Raw genomic sequence first — 18,895 nt, forward strand, 5'->3', positions numbered from 1 at the left:
ACACACACACATATATCGTAATATATATAATTATCACCAGCCTCTTGCGCACTATAATCGCATTATACATATTTGTATTAGAATTTGTGCCACCACTCCGATTGAAATTTACGAAATGGTAGGCAAGACAATAGCCAGTATCGAACTATTTGCTATCTCACTGTATGATCAAATGTATCGTTAAATATCAGGCGCAATACGTTTTGTTCCACAGATCGATCTTAGGGTATTAGTTTATAATAAATTGATGTGATTGATACTATTATCGAGACAAACGAGACAACGCGTTGGAAAGTATAAAAAGGACGCATTAAATAGTACTGCCAGTTAAAGGGAAGATCGATTAATGCTCAACAATGTCCCAGATCTCAAAGAGGAAAGCGCATTTTTTTTTAACATCGGCATCTAATGCACGGTACCATGATATTATATACTAATAAGAGACGTCACACAACTGTCCGGTACAGATTTGATTCTTCGTGAAATATGTTGTTAAACGCAAAAATCTAAGGGAGACACGTATTTTTTTATACGTGCATCAACTCAAAAAAATGATATTTCCATTCCGAATACCATCGAAAGTATAAAAGATGGAAAAAAATGTTTTAAACAAAAAAGTTGTAAAAAAAAATAAAATTAAAAATTTTTTTGTTAACAATTGTTAAACAAAAATATTAAAAAAAATTTCCTATCTTTTATATTTCCGGTTATACATTCGATTCGAAATAGAAATACCGTTTTTGTTTTTCAAAGGGATATTTCACCTCTTAAACATGAGTTAGTGCATGTATAAAAAAAATACGTCTCTTAGATTTTTGCGTTAACATATTTCACGGAAAATTAAATCGGTACCGGACAGTTGTGTGACGTCCCTTGTAAGCACATACCTGTTATTCATTGCTACATGTATATCTTAAGACTAGAAATGCACTTAATAAGTTTAATAAAAGTTAAATTTTAACGGAATGCAAGAAGTTGTCGTCTATGAGTTGATGTAAAGCGTTGGAGGCATCCTTCACCCGACCGGATGCATTGCGTAATTGACACACAGCCTCTTGTAACACCAATTCACTTCTCAGCAATTGTCGATTAACAGCTGACAGTTCTTGTACGCTGGTTGTGATTGCGCCCTCGGTCATTTGCAGAATGTCTCTATCCAAGGTTTCATTGCATTCGTCTGTTTAACATATGTCAATTTAAATGATGTTCAAAATTAATAAGCGATACGTATATACATATATATATATACATATATCGATTTTGTGTTTGAAAATATAATTTAATGTCTTTCATAAATGCTGTTTTATAAGAACTTATAAGAAAATTCTTTGTACAGTATAACTTATAGATAAACATTGTAATTATGCGAATGTAACTGTGTAGTAAATCGAAATTGATTTAGAGATACGAATCATTGGAAAATAAGTTATCGATATTCCACACATGAACAATCTCATAATACTGTTTAGCTATAGTTACGCACATTGTACTGCTGTAATATTAATAAACGAATGTTAACAAAAATAAAATTCATATTTTGTAAATATTTTATTCCACAAGCTTGCAATACTTGATATTTTATTAATGAATAGAAAAATAAATAATTAGTAATTAATTAGGAAATATGTGTGTGTGTGTGTGATTTCATAAGTATCTTAAGATATTAAATCACTTACATAACTTTTTATGAAGTAAACTATTATACTTGATAGAACTTTTTTTAGATCTGGGTATTTTAAGATCTGTGTAAGGAGGACATACCATGGCATCTACCGCTCCGCTAATACTACTTAAACTTGTTAAATCTGTGAATAAAAATTGAATGTTAATTAGTTCCTTATAAATTTAAAAAGAGTCAATAAAACTTACCATCATCAGATTCTGGAGCTTCGCCTGAGATAATGGTACCGCAGTATGTGGATGGTGTTCGCATTGTAGGGAATCCTAGGCCCTACATGTAATAAAATTTGTAAACACAATACACTTTTTATGTTAACTGTATTAAATTAAAAACTTTTAGTATAAAATATATGTATATAGATATACATGTATATATGTTACATACAGTGACAATATTTGATGCATCATCGTCAGACTCTGGAGCTTCTCCAGAAACAACTACAGCTTTTAAATCCATTTTTTAGGAAATCTGATGTTTGTAATCAAATTTTCTACACTGCAAATAAAAAATATATACATTAATACACAAGTATGATAAAAGAACTTAAAGATATTATAAGAAGTAATTATCTTTCAATTCATATATTTGTTGTATATTTAATGTAATTTGACAGATTTTCTTTCTATTTATCGTTATTAAAATTTATGTAACGACATTTAATCCACATACATACAATCAATTAGCTACCAATATATTATCAATTTGAGGTTAGTTATATTATTAAAAACATACACAACTTGTAAATTGTTATTTTTGACTGTCTCAATAAGAAAACAATACACTTGATTTAAGATAATACACTTGATCTAAGACAATCTTTTATTTTTCAAGTCTGTTTATAATTTATTCTGAAAAATACTATTACAATTTTTTGTGCCACATCACTGAGCTAACCAAAGACTGTCAAAGACTTTCAGATATGAACTATGAACATCTTTTATCGATAACGTTATCGTGTACATTTTTAACGCGACATTTGCATTTAGCAAATAGAATATAATTATTAAAAACAAATTATTACATTCTATTATAATTAATATGAAATATGAATATATAACATATATATTTAATCCTAACAGGCCACTCATGGATTCAATGTATCCTGTGCGATTTTTTACATTGCTGTAACTTTTTTATAATATAATTTGAAAACCCGGATTGAGGCGGAAAAAAAACTTTAACTGTCTATAGATATGATAAGCCTGCAAGGCGTTATTCTCAATGTGAAAATGCACGAAAATTCAAAGAGGGTACTTGGGACCCATACATGACTAACTTGTAAGTTTTTGGCATTCTAGAGACTCTATTCTTTTATTTTTTATTAAATATACATTTCGGATAGTATAAAAGTAAGTACACGAAAATGTAGAACTAAAAAGAATTCTATTTCAATATAAGACAATAAATAGTAGAAATTTTATAATTTCTGTCAGTCTTCGGAGATCGCTCGGCTAGAGCGGATTTATTGCTTTAGAGTGAGTATTGCATCATCCTCTAAACTAAAGCCTGATAAATTTAATTATACATAAGTACTATAATAATATTTATACATGTACAATCTTTTATCTGTCATTTTATATTATTTAAATAATAAAATTTTATTTATTAATTTTGTAAACTTATAATATGTATAGATTTTTCAAAAATGTCGATTTTTGATAGTTCAAATAATTGTACTTTTTTAAACGATTCATATCGTACTATTTTTTTTGTTAGTCCAAAAGGTCAACTAAAAAAATCGTACGAGTTTTTGCTTGAATATTAAATTTAAAAGTTTCGAAATTTTTTATCCAAAGTAATCAATTCAAGATATAAATTTCACATGTTTTGAGCTAAAAAAATACGTATTCAGTCCAGAGATATAGCGTGACAAAGTCGCAAGGTTTCACATACTCTGGTGAGGCCGGGAAGAATCAAAAATAACAATCGCCTATTAGGGTTAATACATATATGCGTATGTAATATATATTAAAAATAATTAATTTTGAATATGAGACTGAATATCAAATTGTTTTATATTTTATTACATATTTTATTTTACATATTGAAAAAAAGGCTTATTTACTTTATTTTAAATTTAAATGTACTCTTATAATTTATCACATTAGAAAATAAAATTTAAATTAAAAAGACATTACTAATATCAAGAATATTACAGTTAATATAGACATTAAGAACATTATAGTTTTTCTTAATATATAAAAAAAATTACATTATCCACGAAGAATATCTAATTCCTCAGGTGTGACGTGCATTCTTAATTCTTTCTCGCGAATCAGATCTTGAATTTGTGTGAGAAGTTGAGGCGCTACTTCAGCTGCATCTATGTAAATACTTCTTGCCCATGGACATTGAGTGACGCTTTCATGATAAATCTCTTCTCCTTTTTTCTCGCATAAATTATGCTCGCGCAGGAGGAGCATATACAATCTCCACAACAATGGGCAACATCGTGTTGACGGTATTCTGAAAATAATTTTGTATATTTTATACATCATAATATTTATGCATTTCATCTTCCAAGAATTTAATTATATTATACCTGGAGAGTGTTAGATAAAAAGATAATAATTTATTCAGTGCGGCATTCATTGCATCATGATGATCAAGTTTCATTAGGAGACCAATACGTCTACGAGCAGCCAGACACATTGCCATGGCTCGCCACAATTCAATCTCGGTGCTTCTAGTATTGAATCTCCAAGTTGGTAATTCACTCTGAAATGATAATTATTTTATAATTCTGTTATCGATTTAGAAACGTCCTATAGCAGTTGTTACAATTTCATTACATAGTATTAATGTAATATAATGCTTTTTACCTCTATTCCAGCAAATACAGATAAAGCATAAAAGTTATTCGGATATATATTTAAAGTTTTGCTTAGGGTTTCTTTTAACACAGCCTGCATACTTTGAGTCCGCTCGTAATGTAATTGCAGAATTGCAATTTGACTTTCGTACAACATTTCCTGCAATAATTAAAAAATTTTTTGTACATAATTGTTTAATTTAAATTTATTTATTAATAATATTTAATCGTTCGCAGAATATTAAATTAGTACCTGTAAGTAAGGATAATCCTTGGAATGATCAATGCAGTTTCTCAATGTGTTGATAACAGTTTGAATATCACCATCTTTAATATATAGAAAATATGCGTAACATACGATAGCATCACATTCTAAGTTTGACAGGAATAAAGTATCTTTTTCTTGTTCATTGACAGGGACTTGCAGAAAATTTTGTACACACGAATGTAAATATGCTTCAATCAAAGATTCTTGATTTTCATTTTTGTTAGGTATCATTTGACCAAAGACTTTTAGAATCCAGGATCTGTGTGATTCGTCGTACGTCCTAATATCAAGCAAGGTCTCGATGAATGTCCTATATACATTAAAAAGCGCTGCTCTTTCACACATATTGGTAATCGCAGACGGGCATGTCCCTTGAGATTGAATAGCGGTTTCAAGAATGTTCATACAGTTGCTGAATCTGCCCATTTCTAGTTCTATTAAAGCATATTCTTTATAGAAATACAAGTTATTCCTGTTTTCATCCTTTTTTAAAAATTCTTTCAATGTTGCCCTCAATTTTTTTCCTCTGCAACAAAAAAATGATTCATGTTGCGGAATTAAAACTATTATTATTAGAATTAGCTATTAATATTAGAATTTAGGTAAATATGAATCTTACTTATTGTCATGTTTTAAAGGTTCATCTTTACCGAGAGATACCAGTAATCTTTCTAATCGCAACCACCAGACATATATACTTGTCCGTTGTAACAAAGGTAGATTTTCCGCGATCGTATGAAATATTTTGCGAACAAAATCTAAATATGGTTCCTGTGCCGGATGAAACTTGAGATATTGAGGACCTGACGTTAAACGTCCTTCGAGAACGTCCTTCAATAATTCTTTCCTTTGATCATGACCAGCCATTTCACCTACCATAGGATACATAAATGGAAGCAATACTTCTAAAGATTCTACTCCCCATTGGAAGTTTGTCAATAATAATTCCTAAAAAATATAAAGAATTAAAGTAAAAAATATAAAGTATTTTTTTAATGATTTATTCGTACTTCTCTGTAATCTCATTTAATAAATAAGATAATTTTACTTACTTTCATATAGCAATCACGACAAGGTAAAAGTGGTACTTTCAGACATAAAAGAGAATAAATAGCCATTTGAAAATTTGAATTACGGGAAAGAATTGGATGTACAAAGTCTGCTACATCTTCTGGTAAAATAAATCTTCTAGAATCTCCAACTAATTCTAACTCGCCCCTACTAACGCTAATCCAATGGCAATTCTCTCTCAATGATTCAGTTCTTTGCCATAGTTGATTTAATGGTAATCGTGACATTAGTATCATTTCTTCCATTCCAACTGAAAATTAACATTATTATTCAGTACTAATAGCATATATTTCATATATTTTAACATTGCAAGACTCCCATTAAGTTCTTTTTTTTAAATTAATTATATATTTTATATTTATTGTATATATAATGTATATAGACATTTTTCATTTACCTCCTCAATAATTATCATTAAGTTATTACGTAATGTCAACGGTTTGGCATAAGTAAATAACTTGAAATATTTCCTGCAATTTGAATAATCTGTATAGAATAATCTTAATAGAAGTCTTTTATTGTAACTTACTTATTAATATTTAATATACTTACTTAATTTTTTTTCATCTATAGATCCTCGAAAGGATAAACTATTTTTGTTTAAATTTAGATTTAAATTTAAATTTAAACGTATTGTTTCCCACATTTGTTCCCATAATCCCGTCTGTCTCAGGAAAATTAAGCATCGATACAGCATATCTAGACGAAATATAATCGAATTAATAAGTGAAAGAAATATATATATATATAATAAAATTAAAGTGTTCAACAAACGTCTACTTACGCAGCAACTGTGCATCATAAATGGAAGGATTTGTTCTTGAGCGCTGTCTCAAAACACAGAAGCATTTTGAATATAAATCCAATACTCGGGGTACAGTACACATTGCTATTGAACCTTGTGTAACCATGATAAAGTGTTGCCACAGCATAATATTCCCTGAATCTTTATTAACTAATACCTCTAATTGATTTGACAGTTCATCAGACGGTGTCAACTCTGTCATAAAATGTAGCTTTAATTTTAACAATTCCTTGGAATCTGTATTTTTCTCGAGCGCTTTTTCTACAATAGATAACTTTTTCAATACTGTAGATCGATGCATATCTTTAGTTAATTGATGTCTTTGATAAGAAGCCAGAGTATCCTGTAACATTTATATTAAAATATTGTTAAATAGTTTAATTTTGTATCACATACATTAAAACATAATAATGCTATTTGTAACTAAAATGTACAAGAAATATTTCATTAAATACCTGAAAGTAAATGTATTGCAGCCAAAGTTCAACATTATGTGGGTTTTCCGTTAGTTGTTCATTAAATTCTCGAGTTTTATATTTTTGCTCCTCTTCCAAGTTCTTACACCAAGAAGATATACTTTCGTTTGCTTCATCATCTTGCTTCATTGATGCCTCTTTCTCATTTGTCTTCTTGATAACTGTATCTTTTTTCTTCTCTATTTCTGCAGAGGCAATATTTTTAACATAATACCTATGAAACATGTCTTTCTTTGGTTGTTTGTTCTTAACATAACCAAGAGATTTTTCACTAATATCATAATATGGCCTCGCCCTGGGGCAATATGTATTTATGTTATTGTTCCCTTTATCTCTATGCCTGTCTTCAAAGTATACATTCTTGACATCCAGCTCATAATCTGGTTTACATCGTTTACTGTCGTACGTACGTCTTTTCCTATCCGTTCTTTGGCTTTTATCGATTTTCTGTTTTGCATGTACTTTTGCATCTCGAGAAATTGGTTCAGATAGTACTTGCTTTTCTGTATCGAGCAAAGATTCATGTAACGACTCGTCTGATGAAAAGTATAGGTCAGGAGGTTCTGTTTTAATTGGAATTTGTGTTTGAAAACTCGAGTTTGACAACCACTCGGTGGAAACATCTGAAATTAAAGTATACACTACAAATATCAAAAAGTACACTAATTTTGAAAATTATGAAAAAATAATAATGTATTTTTAATTTAATTGTCTTCATAATATAAACATTGATCAAATAATTACGTATATTACCACTGCTTGTACATTCAGTTTTATCATTCGAATAAGCAGGAAAAAGAGACATTTTTTCTTCTTTTACTTTTCTTCTTATTCTTTTAAGTGGCACAAAAATATCAAGTTTTTCTTTCAATCTCTTCTTTCTAACCTCTATTCTCAGCAGTCAGCTTACGACTTTCGAAGATCGGCACACAATCACGATTATTAAACAGAGAAAAGTATTTTACTGATAATTGATAAGAGCGATTCTTCTTTCAGTAGGTAATTACGATCTCTTCTATTACTAACTGTACTTAGTTTGATCTAGCTATTTCTTGCTTCAATCGCAACTGATTACAGTATTCGTAATTCAGTCGTTTATTACAGTATTGCTGCAAAGCAAAAGGTCGAACAGCTGTTTCGCGACTCTTTCTATCAATGTACTATCAATGTAATTTAATTCTAATCTCGATTCAACAAATTCTTCATCTCTTTTTAGTTCTAAGAATTAGAAAAAGATGGAGAGCAAATTGAGATAGTTAATCTACAAAAAAGTAAAAGGACGAGTATGTATGCATTATATATACATATATATATAAAAGGTGTCCCAAAATTAACGCAAGATTTGAATTTGCCGCCATTTGTGCAGTAAAGTGTTGGCAACCCAAAAAAAAAAACAATTTAACAGCTGACAGTTTAGGGTTAGTGAAAATGGAGCGTGAAAATGGATTATTGAACATCAACAAATGGATGCTGATTTTTCGAGCAAAATCATCCTAAGCGATGAAGCACATTTTCACCTTGATGGCTTTGTTAATCGCCAACATCGCCCCCTAGATCGTGTGATTTAACACCATTAGATTTCTTTTTATGGGGTTATTTGAAATCACAGGTCTATGTCAACAAGCCCACAACCACCCGTGCATTAAAGGAGGAGATTCAACGCTGCATCAACGAAATTCAGCCACATTTATGCAAAATGGTCATGGAAAATTTCGACAAACGAGTGCGTATGTGCATGCAAAGCCGTGGAGGCCATTTGCCCGATGTGTTATTCCACAAATAACCCTATCCTATGTACTTTATGATTCAATAAAAAAATAACAATCAAAAGACTAAAAACTGTTTTCTATTTAATTCAAATCTTGCGTTAATTTTGGGACACCCTTTATATGTCACACATGTGAGCCACGTGAGATATCAGGTGATCCGCGTGACAGATGATTGACAATTAGTTGATGAAAGCAGAAAAAGGAGAACAAAGAATTACCAAGTATGTTGTTTGGGGCGCGCAATTTAACTATGTTAGTGGCTAAATGACGTAGCGTTCTCGCAGAAAAGAAATGAATGACAGTGCGCTAGATAAAGGTATAAGTACAGTTACGAATTCGTAAACAATGTCGATATTAATTGTTTTTTTCGCTCCAAGGCCGAAAGATAAATAATGTAGAGAAGGAAGCATTAAGCATAATCAAGGATATAAAACGTCGATTAGTGGAGTGTGGACATAATAATTTCAAGGAGAGAGATTGGAGGCATAAAAATTCTACCAGCCAGTGTAAGCAACACTATAAACCCCTCTCCATCAATCAGTCAATCAGTGAGTGGATGACATAACGTTTTGTAGCGGTTGCTACATATAATGGAATGTCGGTAAAAGAGGAAGCTCATTGAGAAGGCCAGACTCGAAGCAGACTTTTGATCGACCGTGGTGGTGGTGTTACACGTCTCGGTCTCACACTAGACTTATCAGTAAGGTGATGTAGTGGGGATCTGCCTTAGATGCCGTGGAATCAGTTTAGGTGACTATGTTATTTAAATCAAGTTCGCGTGACTGAGGTACTTTCACGAATCCGAGCGAGTCCCCTGTTTGGACCTCTGGTGGTTGGTCGTCACAGTTTCTATTTTTCTCTTTCTCCGTTTCTCTTTGGAGTCTTGTCTTTGGAGTCTGTGTATCGTACAAATGTTTCGAAGATGCAATCTTGTCAATCAGCTTCGTGGTGCCGCGAGAGCATCGACGGAAGCTGCTGCAGTCGAGGAGACGCCATCTCGAGTAAGTGTCGTCGTCGTCGCATCTGTCAGAGCGCGGTCTATTTTTCAGATTTGACATTTCGAAAAGTGTTTGTCATTGATTTAATGAATATCTCGTTTATTACAGTTGCAGCAGCTTCGAGCGAAATTACGGGAGAATGAGCATGAAATACTCACAGATACATTCGGGCGTAAACACACGTATCTCAGGATTTCCCTCACGGAGCGTTGCAATCTTCGCTGTGAGTCTTTTTAAAATTGTTTAAAATATTACACTAGAGTTCTCTTGAATTTAACGAATGTGAAATTCACTTAACACGAAATATCATATTTTTTAACATTACAGGTACGTATTGTATGCCTGCGGAAGGTGTGAAATTAACTAAGAAGGAAGGTATTCTGAAAACAGATGAAATAATACAAATAGCTGATCTTTTTGTCAAAGAAGGAGTGCGCAAAATACGTTTGACCGGCGGCGAACCCACAATTCGTAAAGATATCTTTGATATTGTCGGTAAAGTCTACTTTTTCAATGGAGATGTGCTTGATTAATTTAATATTTTGTGAGTCTAATTCAGTTTTCAAAATTTATTTGTATATAATTTTATGTTTTAGGACAACTGAAGCAGTTGAGAGATCTGGATCAGCTTGCGATTACAACCAATGGATTAACTCTGACGCGTCAATTGCCAGCTCTTCAGAAAGCAGGATTGGATGCACTCAATATATCGTTAGATACTCTAAAAGAGGAGCGCTTTGAATTGTTTACTCGTAGAAGAGGCTGGGCAAAAGTTATGGCTTCCATAGATCTTGCTGTTCAGCTTGGCTATAATCCTGTGAAAGTAATTTCATTAAAAAGCTACATAAATTTTAAACATAAATTGGTGTAGACAATATTTAATCAATGCGTTTGAATGGTTAGATCAACTGCGTGATGATGCGAGGTCACAACGACGATGAAATAACCGATTTCATCGATTTCACAAGAGACCGGCCTGTCGATGTACGTTTCATAGAATACATGCCGTTTCAAGGAAACCAGTGGAAAGAAAATAAGATGGTTTCTTTCAACGAGATGAAAGCAATAATCCGAGAAAAATATCCTGATTTTCAAGCTCTGCCAAATCAGCCTAATGATACGTCCAAGGTTTGTTTTTTTCTAATTGTTAAAACTTTACTTGATAATTGAATCAATTGAAATTATATTGTACACAATGTTCTCTCGGCAGGCCTACCATGTGCCAGGATTCATAGGGCAGGTTGGATTTATTACATCCATGAGTCAACACTTTTGTGATTCGTGTAATCGTTTAAGAATAACAGCAGATGGAAATTTGAAAGTGTGCCTATTTGAAGGAAAAGGCGAAGTCTCGCTTCGAGACGCTTTGCGAAGTGGAATTTCGGAAAATGCGCTTAGGGATTTGATAAGAAGAGCAGTATCACGAAAAAAGAAGCAGCACGCAGGTATGCTATGTACATATGTATCGATTAAAGCGGAAAGAACGCGTGGCATTTAATAATAAAACTTTAATTCTTTTATTAAAAAATTCGTAAAAATTAGTAAAAATATTTTTAATTATTTAGATGTTAGTTATTTATTTAAAGATGTTAGTTTTGTGCTTTCTTTCTTTCAAGTTTTTTTTCCTATTATCTCTCTATTTATTTTAAATAAACTGTAGCAGTATCGACAAACCGAATTTATATCTCTGCTGTTTCAGGGATGTTCAATCTTACTCAAATGGAAAATAGGCCAATGATACTGATTGGAGGTTAATTATCGTTATAATTAACTATAAAATACGTTCGGATTTGTCGAAACGCGCACAGACATTATTGCAAATTGTTAACTTTGTTAATTATGTTAACAATGTCTTTTAGAACTAATTTTACAACATATTTACGTTGCAGCAAATCGTAAGGAGAAATTTCCTTGCAAAATGAGTAATACCATATCGACGCAGTACAAATATTTCCCATACATTTCTAAGTATCTTAAAAGTAATGCAAGTATTAGAATGTATTCGTCATTATCGCACATAGACGAGACCGGTAAAGCGAGTATGGTGGATGTCGGATTAAAAAATGATAGTAAACGCGTAGCGATAGCAAGGGGATTCGTGAGGATTGGTCCTGTCATCAGTAATTTAATCGCGGAAAACAATGTCAAGAAGGGCGATGTGTTATCAGTTGCTCAATTGGCTGGTATTATGGCAGCGAAACGTACCTCTGATCTGATACCTCTGTGTCATCCGCTTTCCTTGTCTTATGTAAACGTACGTTTAAAATTGAATGAAGAATCGTACAGAGTCGAAATCATATCGGAAGTCAGATGTACCGGCAAAACCGGGGTCGAAATGGAGGCTTTAACCGCTGTGAGTATAGCAGCTTTGACAATCTATGATATGTGTAAGTACGCAGCTAGTCCTGGCACAATGCAAATATATGGTATAGAATTGGTGTCGAAAATGGGTGGTACAAAAGGTGATTTTACAATACATAAAACGTAGGCCGGTATCTTTGTCCTGTCGGTAGCACGAATTATTATTGACAGGAAGATTTTTATTTTACTGTGAATAATTAAATAATATAGAACAGAGTACAATTTTATACGTATTATACGTATTATACGAGTATGTCAACTTGGAATCTTCCAAAGACTCAAATATGTCTAAAGAAAGATCGTTAATGTGTTTAGATTACTTGTAATATTTATTATACGCACAAAATTATTAAAATTTTATATATATTTTATATGGTAAGGAGGGATAATAATATTACATATATACATATATATGTATATATAATGAAAGCATTACTAAATCTTGTATACTGTCAATTTTTAATTCGAATATTTTTATAATTGCATATCTATGATTAGTGTAAAGATATAAAACATTATTTGTATTATTTTCGGTTTGGATGCTTTCAACGCTTCTATCTTTGTTTTATATCTAATGAACGGTAAAATAGATTATAAGCGCGTGTCCAAACCGAACGCAACCTTGTTACGCATAAATGAAAATCATGATAATTATTCACGGGACAGTTAATAATTCTTTTCTCTACAATTTTTCTTCTTACACAATTTAAAAAATTTTAATTATATTAACAAATTTTAAATTTAAATTAAATTTTTAATTTTAATTATTAGATTTTAAATGTAAGTGAAAAAAGTCTTAAATAGAAGAATGATAATTACAGCAGAATCAGATCAGGTATATTAATGATCGAATATATTATATTCATATGAATAGAAGATGAGTTTTGTAGGTTTAAACAAATATATTTAACCTTTTTAAATAAAAAGGTTAATTTATCGCACAAATATTATGTACGAAATGTTAGAAACATGTAAACAATTTATACACATTGTCGTGAAAGCCGCAGAAGAGAAATTAGGAGGAGAGTATAATAACAGAGAATAAAAGCACGATGGTGCTTGTATTGTTGTACCTGCAGAACTATCTTCCGACTTGCGGCTTTTAATAAGTATTTAATATTACCGTGCGGGGATGAACGCAGGGGGATATAAAAGCGCTCGTTGAAGAAAATATAAAGGGGTTGGTAATATGTAAACGGCTGCTAAGAGAGATTATTTTATATTACAAGTTACACATGATTCATATATTTATATTTTTTTAAGCATGTTGTTACGTTGTTGAAAGATTCTATCGAAATATATTGTTTAATATACAAGAGAAAGGAGCTTTCTTGTGTGTGTGTATATATATATATATACACATTCGTTCCCCTTTAATTTCTTATTTATGCGCAAGAGGAGATTGGCTTAGAAAAATAGCGAATACGCCGTAAATCGCTTTATCCGTGAACGCTTTGCGAATGGATAGAAAAGATAGGTAAGATAGAACCTCGGCGCTTCGGGGTGAGATGTGTGTATGTACGTCGATCGCTATCCGGTAAATCGTGATAACGTACGGCCGCGTTGTCGCGGGACTCGGGACTTTGGGAGTCGCGCGCGGTCGCCGTGCTGCGCCGGGATAAATACGTCTCGCCGGTTAAGGGAGATCGCATCCGATGCCGGGGACCTCTCGGCGCAATCGCACGTGCCCTGATGGCACGGGCACGGCGCCACCGTGCCAGGATTTCCGAGCTTTTTCCCATCCCCCGCGAGGAGCGAAATTCAGTGCTCGGCCCGCCGACCGTGTCGCACTACCCCTGACCGCTTCAACGCTCCGTGCGATCGCGCTCGAGTCGCGTCGAGTCGCGTCGAGTCGCGTGGAGATCGAAAGGGCGAGCGTGTCGTTAGCGATTGTTATCTAATTAAGCGATCCCTCAAGACCGCTACGTTTTTTAATAAAATATTTTTAACAATAATTTCCAATAATTAAATTCCGATTGAAAAAAAAGAAAAAACGTAAGAGACCGGCTGTAATGATGAGGATGATCTTCCGATCTTGCGATCTCGGTGGAAACGATCTCGGTTCGCGGTAATGTGAAAAGCGAGGACACAACGATACGAGCGGTAGTGACGGCATTATGCCAACGATCGGTGTGATCCCACGGGTGTTTCACTCACCAAAAGGGCCGCGAATAGAGAGCGATCATTCGGATCGGACGGCAGTGGGCAGGTCGCTATCGGACGCGGAACGGCGTGGCGCGTGAATTAGATCGAGAGATGTGCGCGAAGTGAAAGATGGCCCCGTTCCACGGCATGGCCCTGCTGCTCCTGGGAATCGGATACCTGTTACACGCGGAACCACTTCACAGCGAACGCGGCATCGGTAAATGTCCCGTGCTTCCTCCCCGACCCCTTCGCCCCTTCCATTTCCAGAGAACCCTCTTCCGGCCCCGACACCCTTTTGTGCCCGCAGCTCTGTGCTACGCCACGTAATTTCAGTTGTACTCCAAGTAATTTCGGTCGCGCGAAGAGAGTGCACCGAGAGAGAGTGGCGTAAATCATTTTTATTATTGAATTTTTCCCGCTGTTGGGCTGAGAGGATAAAATCGAAATTGTGCTGTTCGTAATACATTTCAGAACGAAATCTTCGACGCATCATTCGTAAAGATTTCGAGATAAAACTTACAACTATTCAAATTTAATAAAAATTTGATCTCGCAAAGTTAATTTTTTTTATTCAGCTCTTTTAAAATAAAAGTATAAAGAACTCTTTTATATTTATTTTTTAAATTAATTTTAGCCGCTGAAAGAAAGTTTGCATAAACGAACTGAAATTCGCTGATGATTATATTTAATTCTGTATAATTTTATAATTCTTATTCTACATTTCATGTTTTCTTTTAATTTTGTATTTTTTTTTATTTTTTCCACTTTTGGATTTTGTGGTACAGGCGGAAAAATAGGAAATTAATTAGTCACAATTAGCGTTAATTCAAGATTATACTTTCGAGAGTTATAAGTATTTACTTTTATTCTCAATAGTTAATAGGTATACATGTATATTTTTTGAAGCTAGAAGAGAAATTAATTAACAATTAAAGCGATTGAAGGGTCTATAATCTTTAACAAAAAATTGTACCTGGTAGAGAATATAATTAAAAATTCTTTTAGAGAAAATGAAATTTAAATGAAAAATCATGATTAAAAAACAAAAATTATTACAAAGGTTATTTATTTAAATATATTTTTTCAATTCCTGTTTTTCTAACATAGTTTTAGTGTTTTCTTTCAAGAGTAGCATAATATAATATATTGTAAGTTCATAAAACAACAGTAGTAATATGTATTATTAATTTCTCAAGTCTATTAAATCACTGTTTTGCTTTCCAAAGTTACTTAAACTTGATGTTCTTACTATATCATACTATTATACATATATCAAGAATAATATGAATTCATTATTGAAAATATATTCATGCATGTTATTTTCCGTTAAAAATATTAAAATTTTGAAATATACTAAATAAATAAAAGAGCAAGCCAAATTAAATATGTACGTAAAATCTGCGATTTTTATTTAATTATCTAATATAACGTGGTTATTTAATATTAATTGTACTTTTTAAAAATGATTATCTACGAATGTGCAAATGTATGTAAAATAAACTGTTCATGCATCAATATTCCGTATTGAAAACATTCAGATATTTTTTATCGGAGACTCCCAATTCATTTGTTTAAACCGCGCTCTATAATTCTTTCCTACGAAAGAACGTCACCGGAGAAGAATAATAGGATGTCAACATATAGTTTATATCTATTTCAGCGCTCTTTCATCTCAACGACGACACGTTCGGCAAAGGGGAAAAGTCGCAGCGCGGCCCAAAGAAGACCTATTTTTTCAAAGACACGCCGCAAAAATTAACGGTGGCCATAGGACAGGCCGCCGTTCTATTATGTCGTGTTAAAAATCTAGGAAACAGAACTGTGAGTCTCATTAGAGTACTGCTTGATCTCATTGATCTCGCGTGCCTGCGATAATTTAATGTGCTCGCGCAACCCCTTCGCTGCTGGCAAGTCAAACGTAACGTGTTCATTAGAGTGTTCATTTAGATTCGACAGAGTCTTAAAAACGAGCTTCTTTGCGCACAACGATAATTCGTCGTAACTTTTTTACGGGAAAAGAATAGGAGAGGGTACGTGTCTGAAAAAAAGTGAAAGCCTCAGCATTTTCTTATTCATGAACCGGTGCCAAAAAGTCGAAATCGATATTCTTATCACTTGGGACGCCCTTCTTTAGAACGAATCGCCTTTACGACAACTACGCTGTCTAGAAAGGAAGAATATTCGCTTCCTCGTAGTTCCGTGCTCAATTTCCCAGCTCTAGTAATCCTTCATTTTTCTAACGTTTCCAAATGTTTAGAAAGGAATGCAAATTTTCTCGTCGGACTTGTTAATTACGTCTTTGTATCTCTAAATTCTCTCGAGTCTCGACAAGATCGACGGAAAGCTTCATTATAATGCGAGATAAGGAACGAGCGTGTGGAAACGGGTTTGAATCGGTAGCAGCAGTAGCAGCAGCAGCAGCAACAGCATCAGCATCAGCATCAGCAGCGGTAGAAGCAGCGAGGGGGTTGAGGGCAAACTGCAATTACCTGCGCCTCATTCGTGGCACCTCGCGCGTGTGTATGTGACCAGGTATCTTGGATCCGAAAAAGGGACCTACACATCCTGACGTCCATGTCGGTGACTTACACGAGCGACGCAAGATTTACGGTAGTCGGCAATCCGGAGACCGACGACTGGAATCTGCGAATAGATTACGTGCAACCGCGGGACGCCGACATTTACGAGTGTCAGGTTAATACAGAGCCGAAGATATATAGAGCCGTGGAACTGAAGGTTTTGGGTGAGTTTCCTTACGAGAGGCGAGAGAGGCGCGTCTTCGCGAGACCCATAAATCGCGCTTAAAGATCTCCCCGGGCGTCTTTCGCCGTTTCACGATTACCCGGCCCGGCCGAGGTAGGAACCAATTGTTTTAACTTATTCCCCCTTCCCCTTCCGATCATCCTACGATCCTACGGTGATCACGTCTCTCTCGCGAATCACCGACAACGACCACGACGTCGATGACCGATTCGCTGAGCTTTTCGAAATGAAATAGAATCCATTTTCCAAGGTAGAAATCCGACGTGGACAGTAATACAATCTCGCGTATCGTTTCTCGAGTGTAATAAAGCCAATCGCGAGAGAGAGAGAGAGAGAGGGAGAGAGAGCGCAAGCGATGCGCTCGGCTTCCTTTTTTCATTCTTCTCCTCTTCTCGTCGTTATTGCTGTTTCTATCAGATATACAGGCGAGGATCACGCCTTCCCCGGAGTTATTCATCAAGACGGGCAGCACAATCAGCTTGACCTGCACTATAGAGCTACAGGATCTGCCTCCGAGCAACGTGACCTGGTATCATGCCGGTGCGGTGATCGATTTCGATGGTCCAAGGTACAGTCGGAAACACTCAGTGATTATACCTTTGTGAAATACACAATTAGCTGATGGAATCGTCGCTCGAATGGCACTAATATCGCGGTGGAACGAACAATCGTATCTAATCGGAGTAATCTCTCCCGTCGCGTCGCTTTCGAAATCGCTTCTGCTCGCACGCAAAGCCACGTAACGTCTCGTACCAGTAAACGTTACTTACAATTAACTTTCGTCTTACAATTAAGTTTGCGCCTAATTCTGATTATCTCTATTCATCAAGAATCGTTATTATTATCGCTGTGAATGTAGAGCGCCGGTATATAGAGCGAGTGAATTTTAATGCGGTCGATCGGAAAATTGGAAATTGACGCCGGATTGGCGAAACGGGATGACGCGAAATAAACCACGCACACACACACATAAATGTGGATTTTGATGAAAACTCTCGCAAGTCGGTTCTCGGCAATAACGCTCTTACGTGTTACGTTCGACAGGGGTGGCGTATCGCTGGAGACGGAGAAGGGTAAACGTGGTACCACCAGCAAGCTCCTAATAACGCGTGCTCAAGTTAACGATAGCGGTAATTATACATGCGCTTCGAGCAAAGTCACCCCGGCGAGCGTCATGGTGAACGTGCTAAACGGTGAGCAAAATACCGGTAGCAATATCGGTATAGCGGTGGTATAGTGGGGGTTGCGACGGGGGGATTGCGACGGCTCATTTCGAAATTCTCCGTCGCGCCGCTTTGCGATCGAGCGAGCGAGGGAAAAGCGTAATGTACTACATTGTGAAATTACTCCCCGAGCGCTTTTCGCGATAAGGACATACATTTGTTTTAATTCGCACTCGCAATCTCCCAGATTTCTCTTGCTTTCTCTCTCTCTCTCTCTCTCTCTCTCTCTTTCTTTCTCTCTTTCTATTTATTATATTAATATATTTGATACAAATAATGCGGTTTATACATTAAAATATTAATTATCTCTACAGCAATTGTTTAGATATTGCGATATAGAGAGAAACGTTTTCAATTACACGACATTCAATAATAGTTTATTTGCTCATTCGTTGCGACAATAAATAGTGCATATATTACGGGACGATTCAAATTATTCAACGATATTTTTGATATTTCATAACAAGGGAGAGAGAGAGAGAGAGAGAGAGAGAGAGAGAGAGAGAGAGAGAGAGAGAGAGAG

At 34.6% G+C, this 18,895-nt stretch overlaps 5 protein-coding genes across 10 annotated transcripts in view; 3 read left to right on the plus strand and 2 right to left on the minus strand.

The window, feature by feature from the left end:
• Window positions 1–682: 682 nt before the first annotated feature.
• On the minus strand, window positions 683–2,579 carry LOC108754123. Of its 4 annotated transcripts, none has more exons than XM_018496214.1 (5): window positions 2,547–2,579; window positions 2,066–2,176; window positions 1,870–1,951; window positions 1,677–1,805; window positions 683–1,177 (listed from the first exon to the last, which is right to left on the minus strand). In XM_018496214.1, exons 2-5 carry the CDS (start codon window positions 2,135–2,137, stop codon window positions 951–953), a joined length of 510 nt encoding a protein of 169 aa, XP_018351716.1. In that variant the 5' UTR covers window positions 2,138–2,176; window positions 2,547–2,579; the 3' UTR covers window positions 683–950. The 4 variants fall into 4 exon arrangements, with proteins under 4 accessions (XP_018351716.1, XP_018351707.1, XP_018351725.1 ...); XM_018496205.1 differs by lacking the exon at window positions 2,547–2,579 and adding an exon at window positions 2,414–2,510; XM_018496223.1 differs by lacking the exon at window positions 2,547–2,579 and adding an exon at window positions 2,419–2,468.
• A 1,293-nt stretch (window positions 2,580–3,872) lies between these two features.
• On the minus strand, window positions 3,873–8,068 carry LOC108754281 (protein NRDE2 homolog). 3 transcript variants are annotated; one of them, XM_018496478.1, is made up of 10 exons: window positions 7,855–8,068; window positions 7,093–7,736; window positions 6,617–6,980; window positions 6,385–6,531; window positions 5,814–6,082; window positions 5,381–5,709; window positions 4,747–5,287; window positions 4,504–4,653; window positions 4,224–4,399; window positions 3,873–4,147 (listed from the first exon to the last, which is right to left on the minus strand). In XM_018496478.1, exons 1-10 carry the CDS (start codon window positions 7,916–7,918, stop codon window positions 3,895–3,897), a joined length of 2,937 nt encoding a protein of 978 aa, XP_018351980.1. In that variant the 5' UTR covers window positions 7,919–8,068; the 3' UTR covers window positions 3,873–3,894. The 3 variants fall into 3 exon arrangements, with proteins under 3 accessions (XP_018351980.1, XP_018351989.1, XP_018351986.1); XM_018496487.1 differs by having other exon boundaries at window positions 7,867–8,067; XM_018496484.1 differs by having other exon boundaries at window positions 7,858–8,067.
• Window positions 8,069–9,655: 1,587 nt separating this feature from the next.
• LOC108754067 (molybdenum cofactor biosynthesis protein 1) lies at window positions 9,656–11,654 on the plus strand. The gene is made up of 7 exons (XM_018496111.1): window positions 9,656–9,883; window positions 9,989–10,103; window positions 10,208–10,375; window positions 10,477–10,703; window positions 10,784–11,008; window positions 11,091–11,325; window positions 11,580–11,654. Exons 1-7 carry the CDS (start codon window positions 9,794–9,796, stop codon window positions 11,633–11,635), a joined length of 1,116 nt encoding a protein of 371 aa, XP_018351613.1. The 5' UTR covers window positions 9,656–9,793; the 3' UTR covers window positions 11,636–11,654.
• A 123-nt stretch (window positions 11,655–11,777) lies between these two features.
• LOC108754075 (cyclic pyranopterin monophosphate synthase accessory protein-like) lies at window positions 11,778–12,619 on the plus strand. The gene has a single exon (XM_018496123.1). The coding sequence runs from the start codon at window positions 11,799–11,801 to the stop codon at window positions 12,366–12,368; it is 570 nt and encodes a 189-aa protein (XP_018351625.1). The 5' UTR covers window positions 11,778–11,798; the 3' UTR covers window positions 12,369–12,619.
• A 1,399-nt stretch (window positions 12,620–14,018) lies between these two features.
• LOC108754092 (kin of IRRE-like protein 3) overlaps window positions 14,019–18,895 on the plus strand; it is a 5,655-nt gene continuing 778 nt past the window's right edge. The window contains exons 1-5 of the mRNA XM_018496145.1: window positions 14,019–14,603; window positions 16,047–16,207; window positions 16,919–17,129; window positions 17,567–17,717; window positions 18,194–18,342. Coding sequence (XP_018351647.1) covers window positions 14,516–14,603; window positions 16,047–16,207; window positions 16,919–17,129; window positions 17,567–17,717; window positions 18,194–18,342 — 760 coding nt within the window. The 5' untranslated portion in view covers window positions 14,019–14,515. The remainder of the gene's footprint in view (window positions 14,604–16,046; window positions 16,208–16,918; window positions 17,130–17,566; window positions 17,718–18,193; window positions 18,343–18,895) is intronic.

Source organism: Trachymyrmex septentrionalis, unplaced genomic scaffold, assembly GCF_001594115.1.
Source record: "Trachymyrmex septentrionalis isolate Tsep2-gDNA-1 unplaced genomic scaffold, Tsep1.0 scaffold116, whole genome shotgun sequence".
Classification (NCBI taxonomy): Eukaryota; Metazoa; Arthropoda; class Insecta; order Hymenoptera; family Formicidae; genus Trachymyrmex; species Trachymyrmex septentrionalis.

Excerpts from the sequence above, each read along its gene's own strand:
- LOC108754075 (XM_018496123.1), top strand. The coding sequence starts at position 11,799 with ATGAGTAATACCATATCGACGCAGTACAAATATTTCCCATACATTTCT.
- LOC108754123 (XM_018496214.1), bottom strand. The coding sequence starts at position 2,137 with ATGGATTTAAAAGCTGTAGTTGTTTCTGGAGAAGCTCCAGAGTCTGAC. Across the intron at positions 1,952-2,065 it reads ATGCATCAAATATTGTCACT|GGCCTAGGATTCCCTACAAT; the intron begins GTATGTAACATA and ends TATTACATGTAG. Across the intron at positions 1,178-1,676 it reads TTTACTTCATAAAAAGTTAT|ACGAATGCAATGAAACCTTG; the intron begins GTAAGTGATTTA and ends TATGTTAAACAG.
- LOC108754281 (XM_018496478.1), bottom strand. The coding sequence starts at position 7,918 with ATGTCTCTTTTTCCTGCTTATTCGAATGATAAAACTGAATGTACAAGC. Across the intron at positions 6,532-6,616 it reads TTATGATGCACAGTTGCTGC|ATATGCTGTATCGATGCTTA; the intron begins GTAAGTAGACGT and ends TATTTCGTCTAG. Across the intron at positions 4,654-4,746 it reads AGGATTATCCTTACTTACAG|GAAATGTTGTACGAAAGTCA; the intron begins GTACTAATTTAA and ends TAATTATTGCAG.
- LOC108754067 (XM_018496111.1), top strand. The coding sequence starts at position 9,794 with ATGTTTCGAAGATGCAATCTTGTCAATCAGCTTCGTGGTGCCGCGAGA. Across the intron at positions 10,104-10,207 it reads GGAGCGTTGCAATCTTCGCT|GTACGTATTGTATGCCTGCG; the intron begins GTGAGTCTTTTT and ends TTAACATTACAG. Across the intron at positions 11,326-11,579 it reads AAAAAAGAAGCAGCACGCAG|GGATGTTCAATCTTACTCAA; the intron begins GTATGCTATGTA and ends CTGCTGTTTCAG.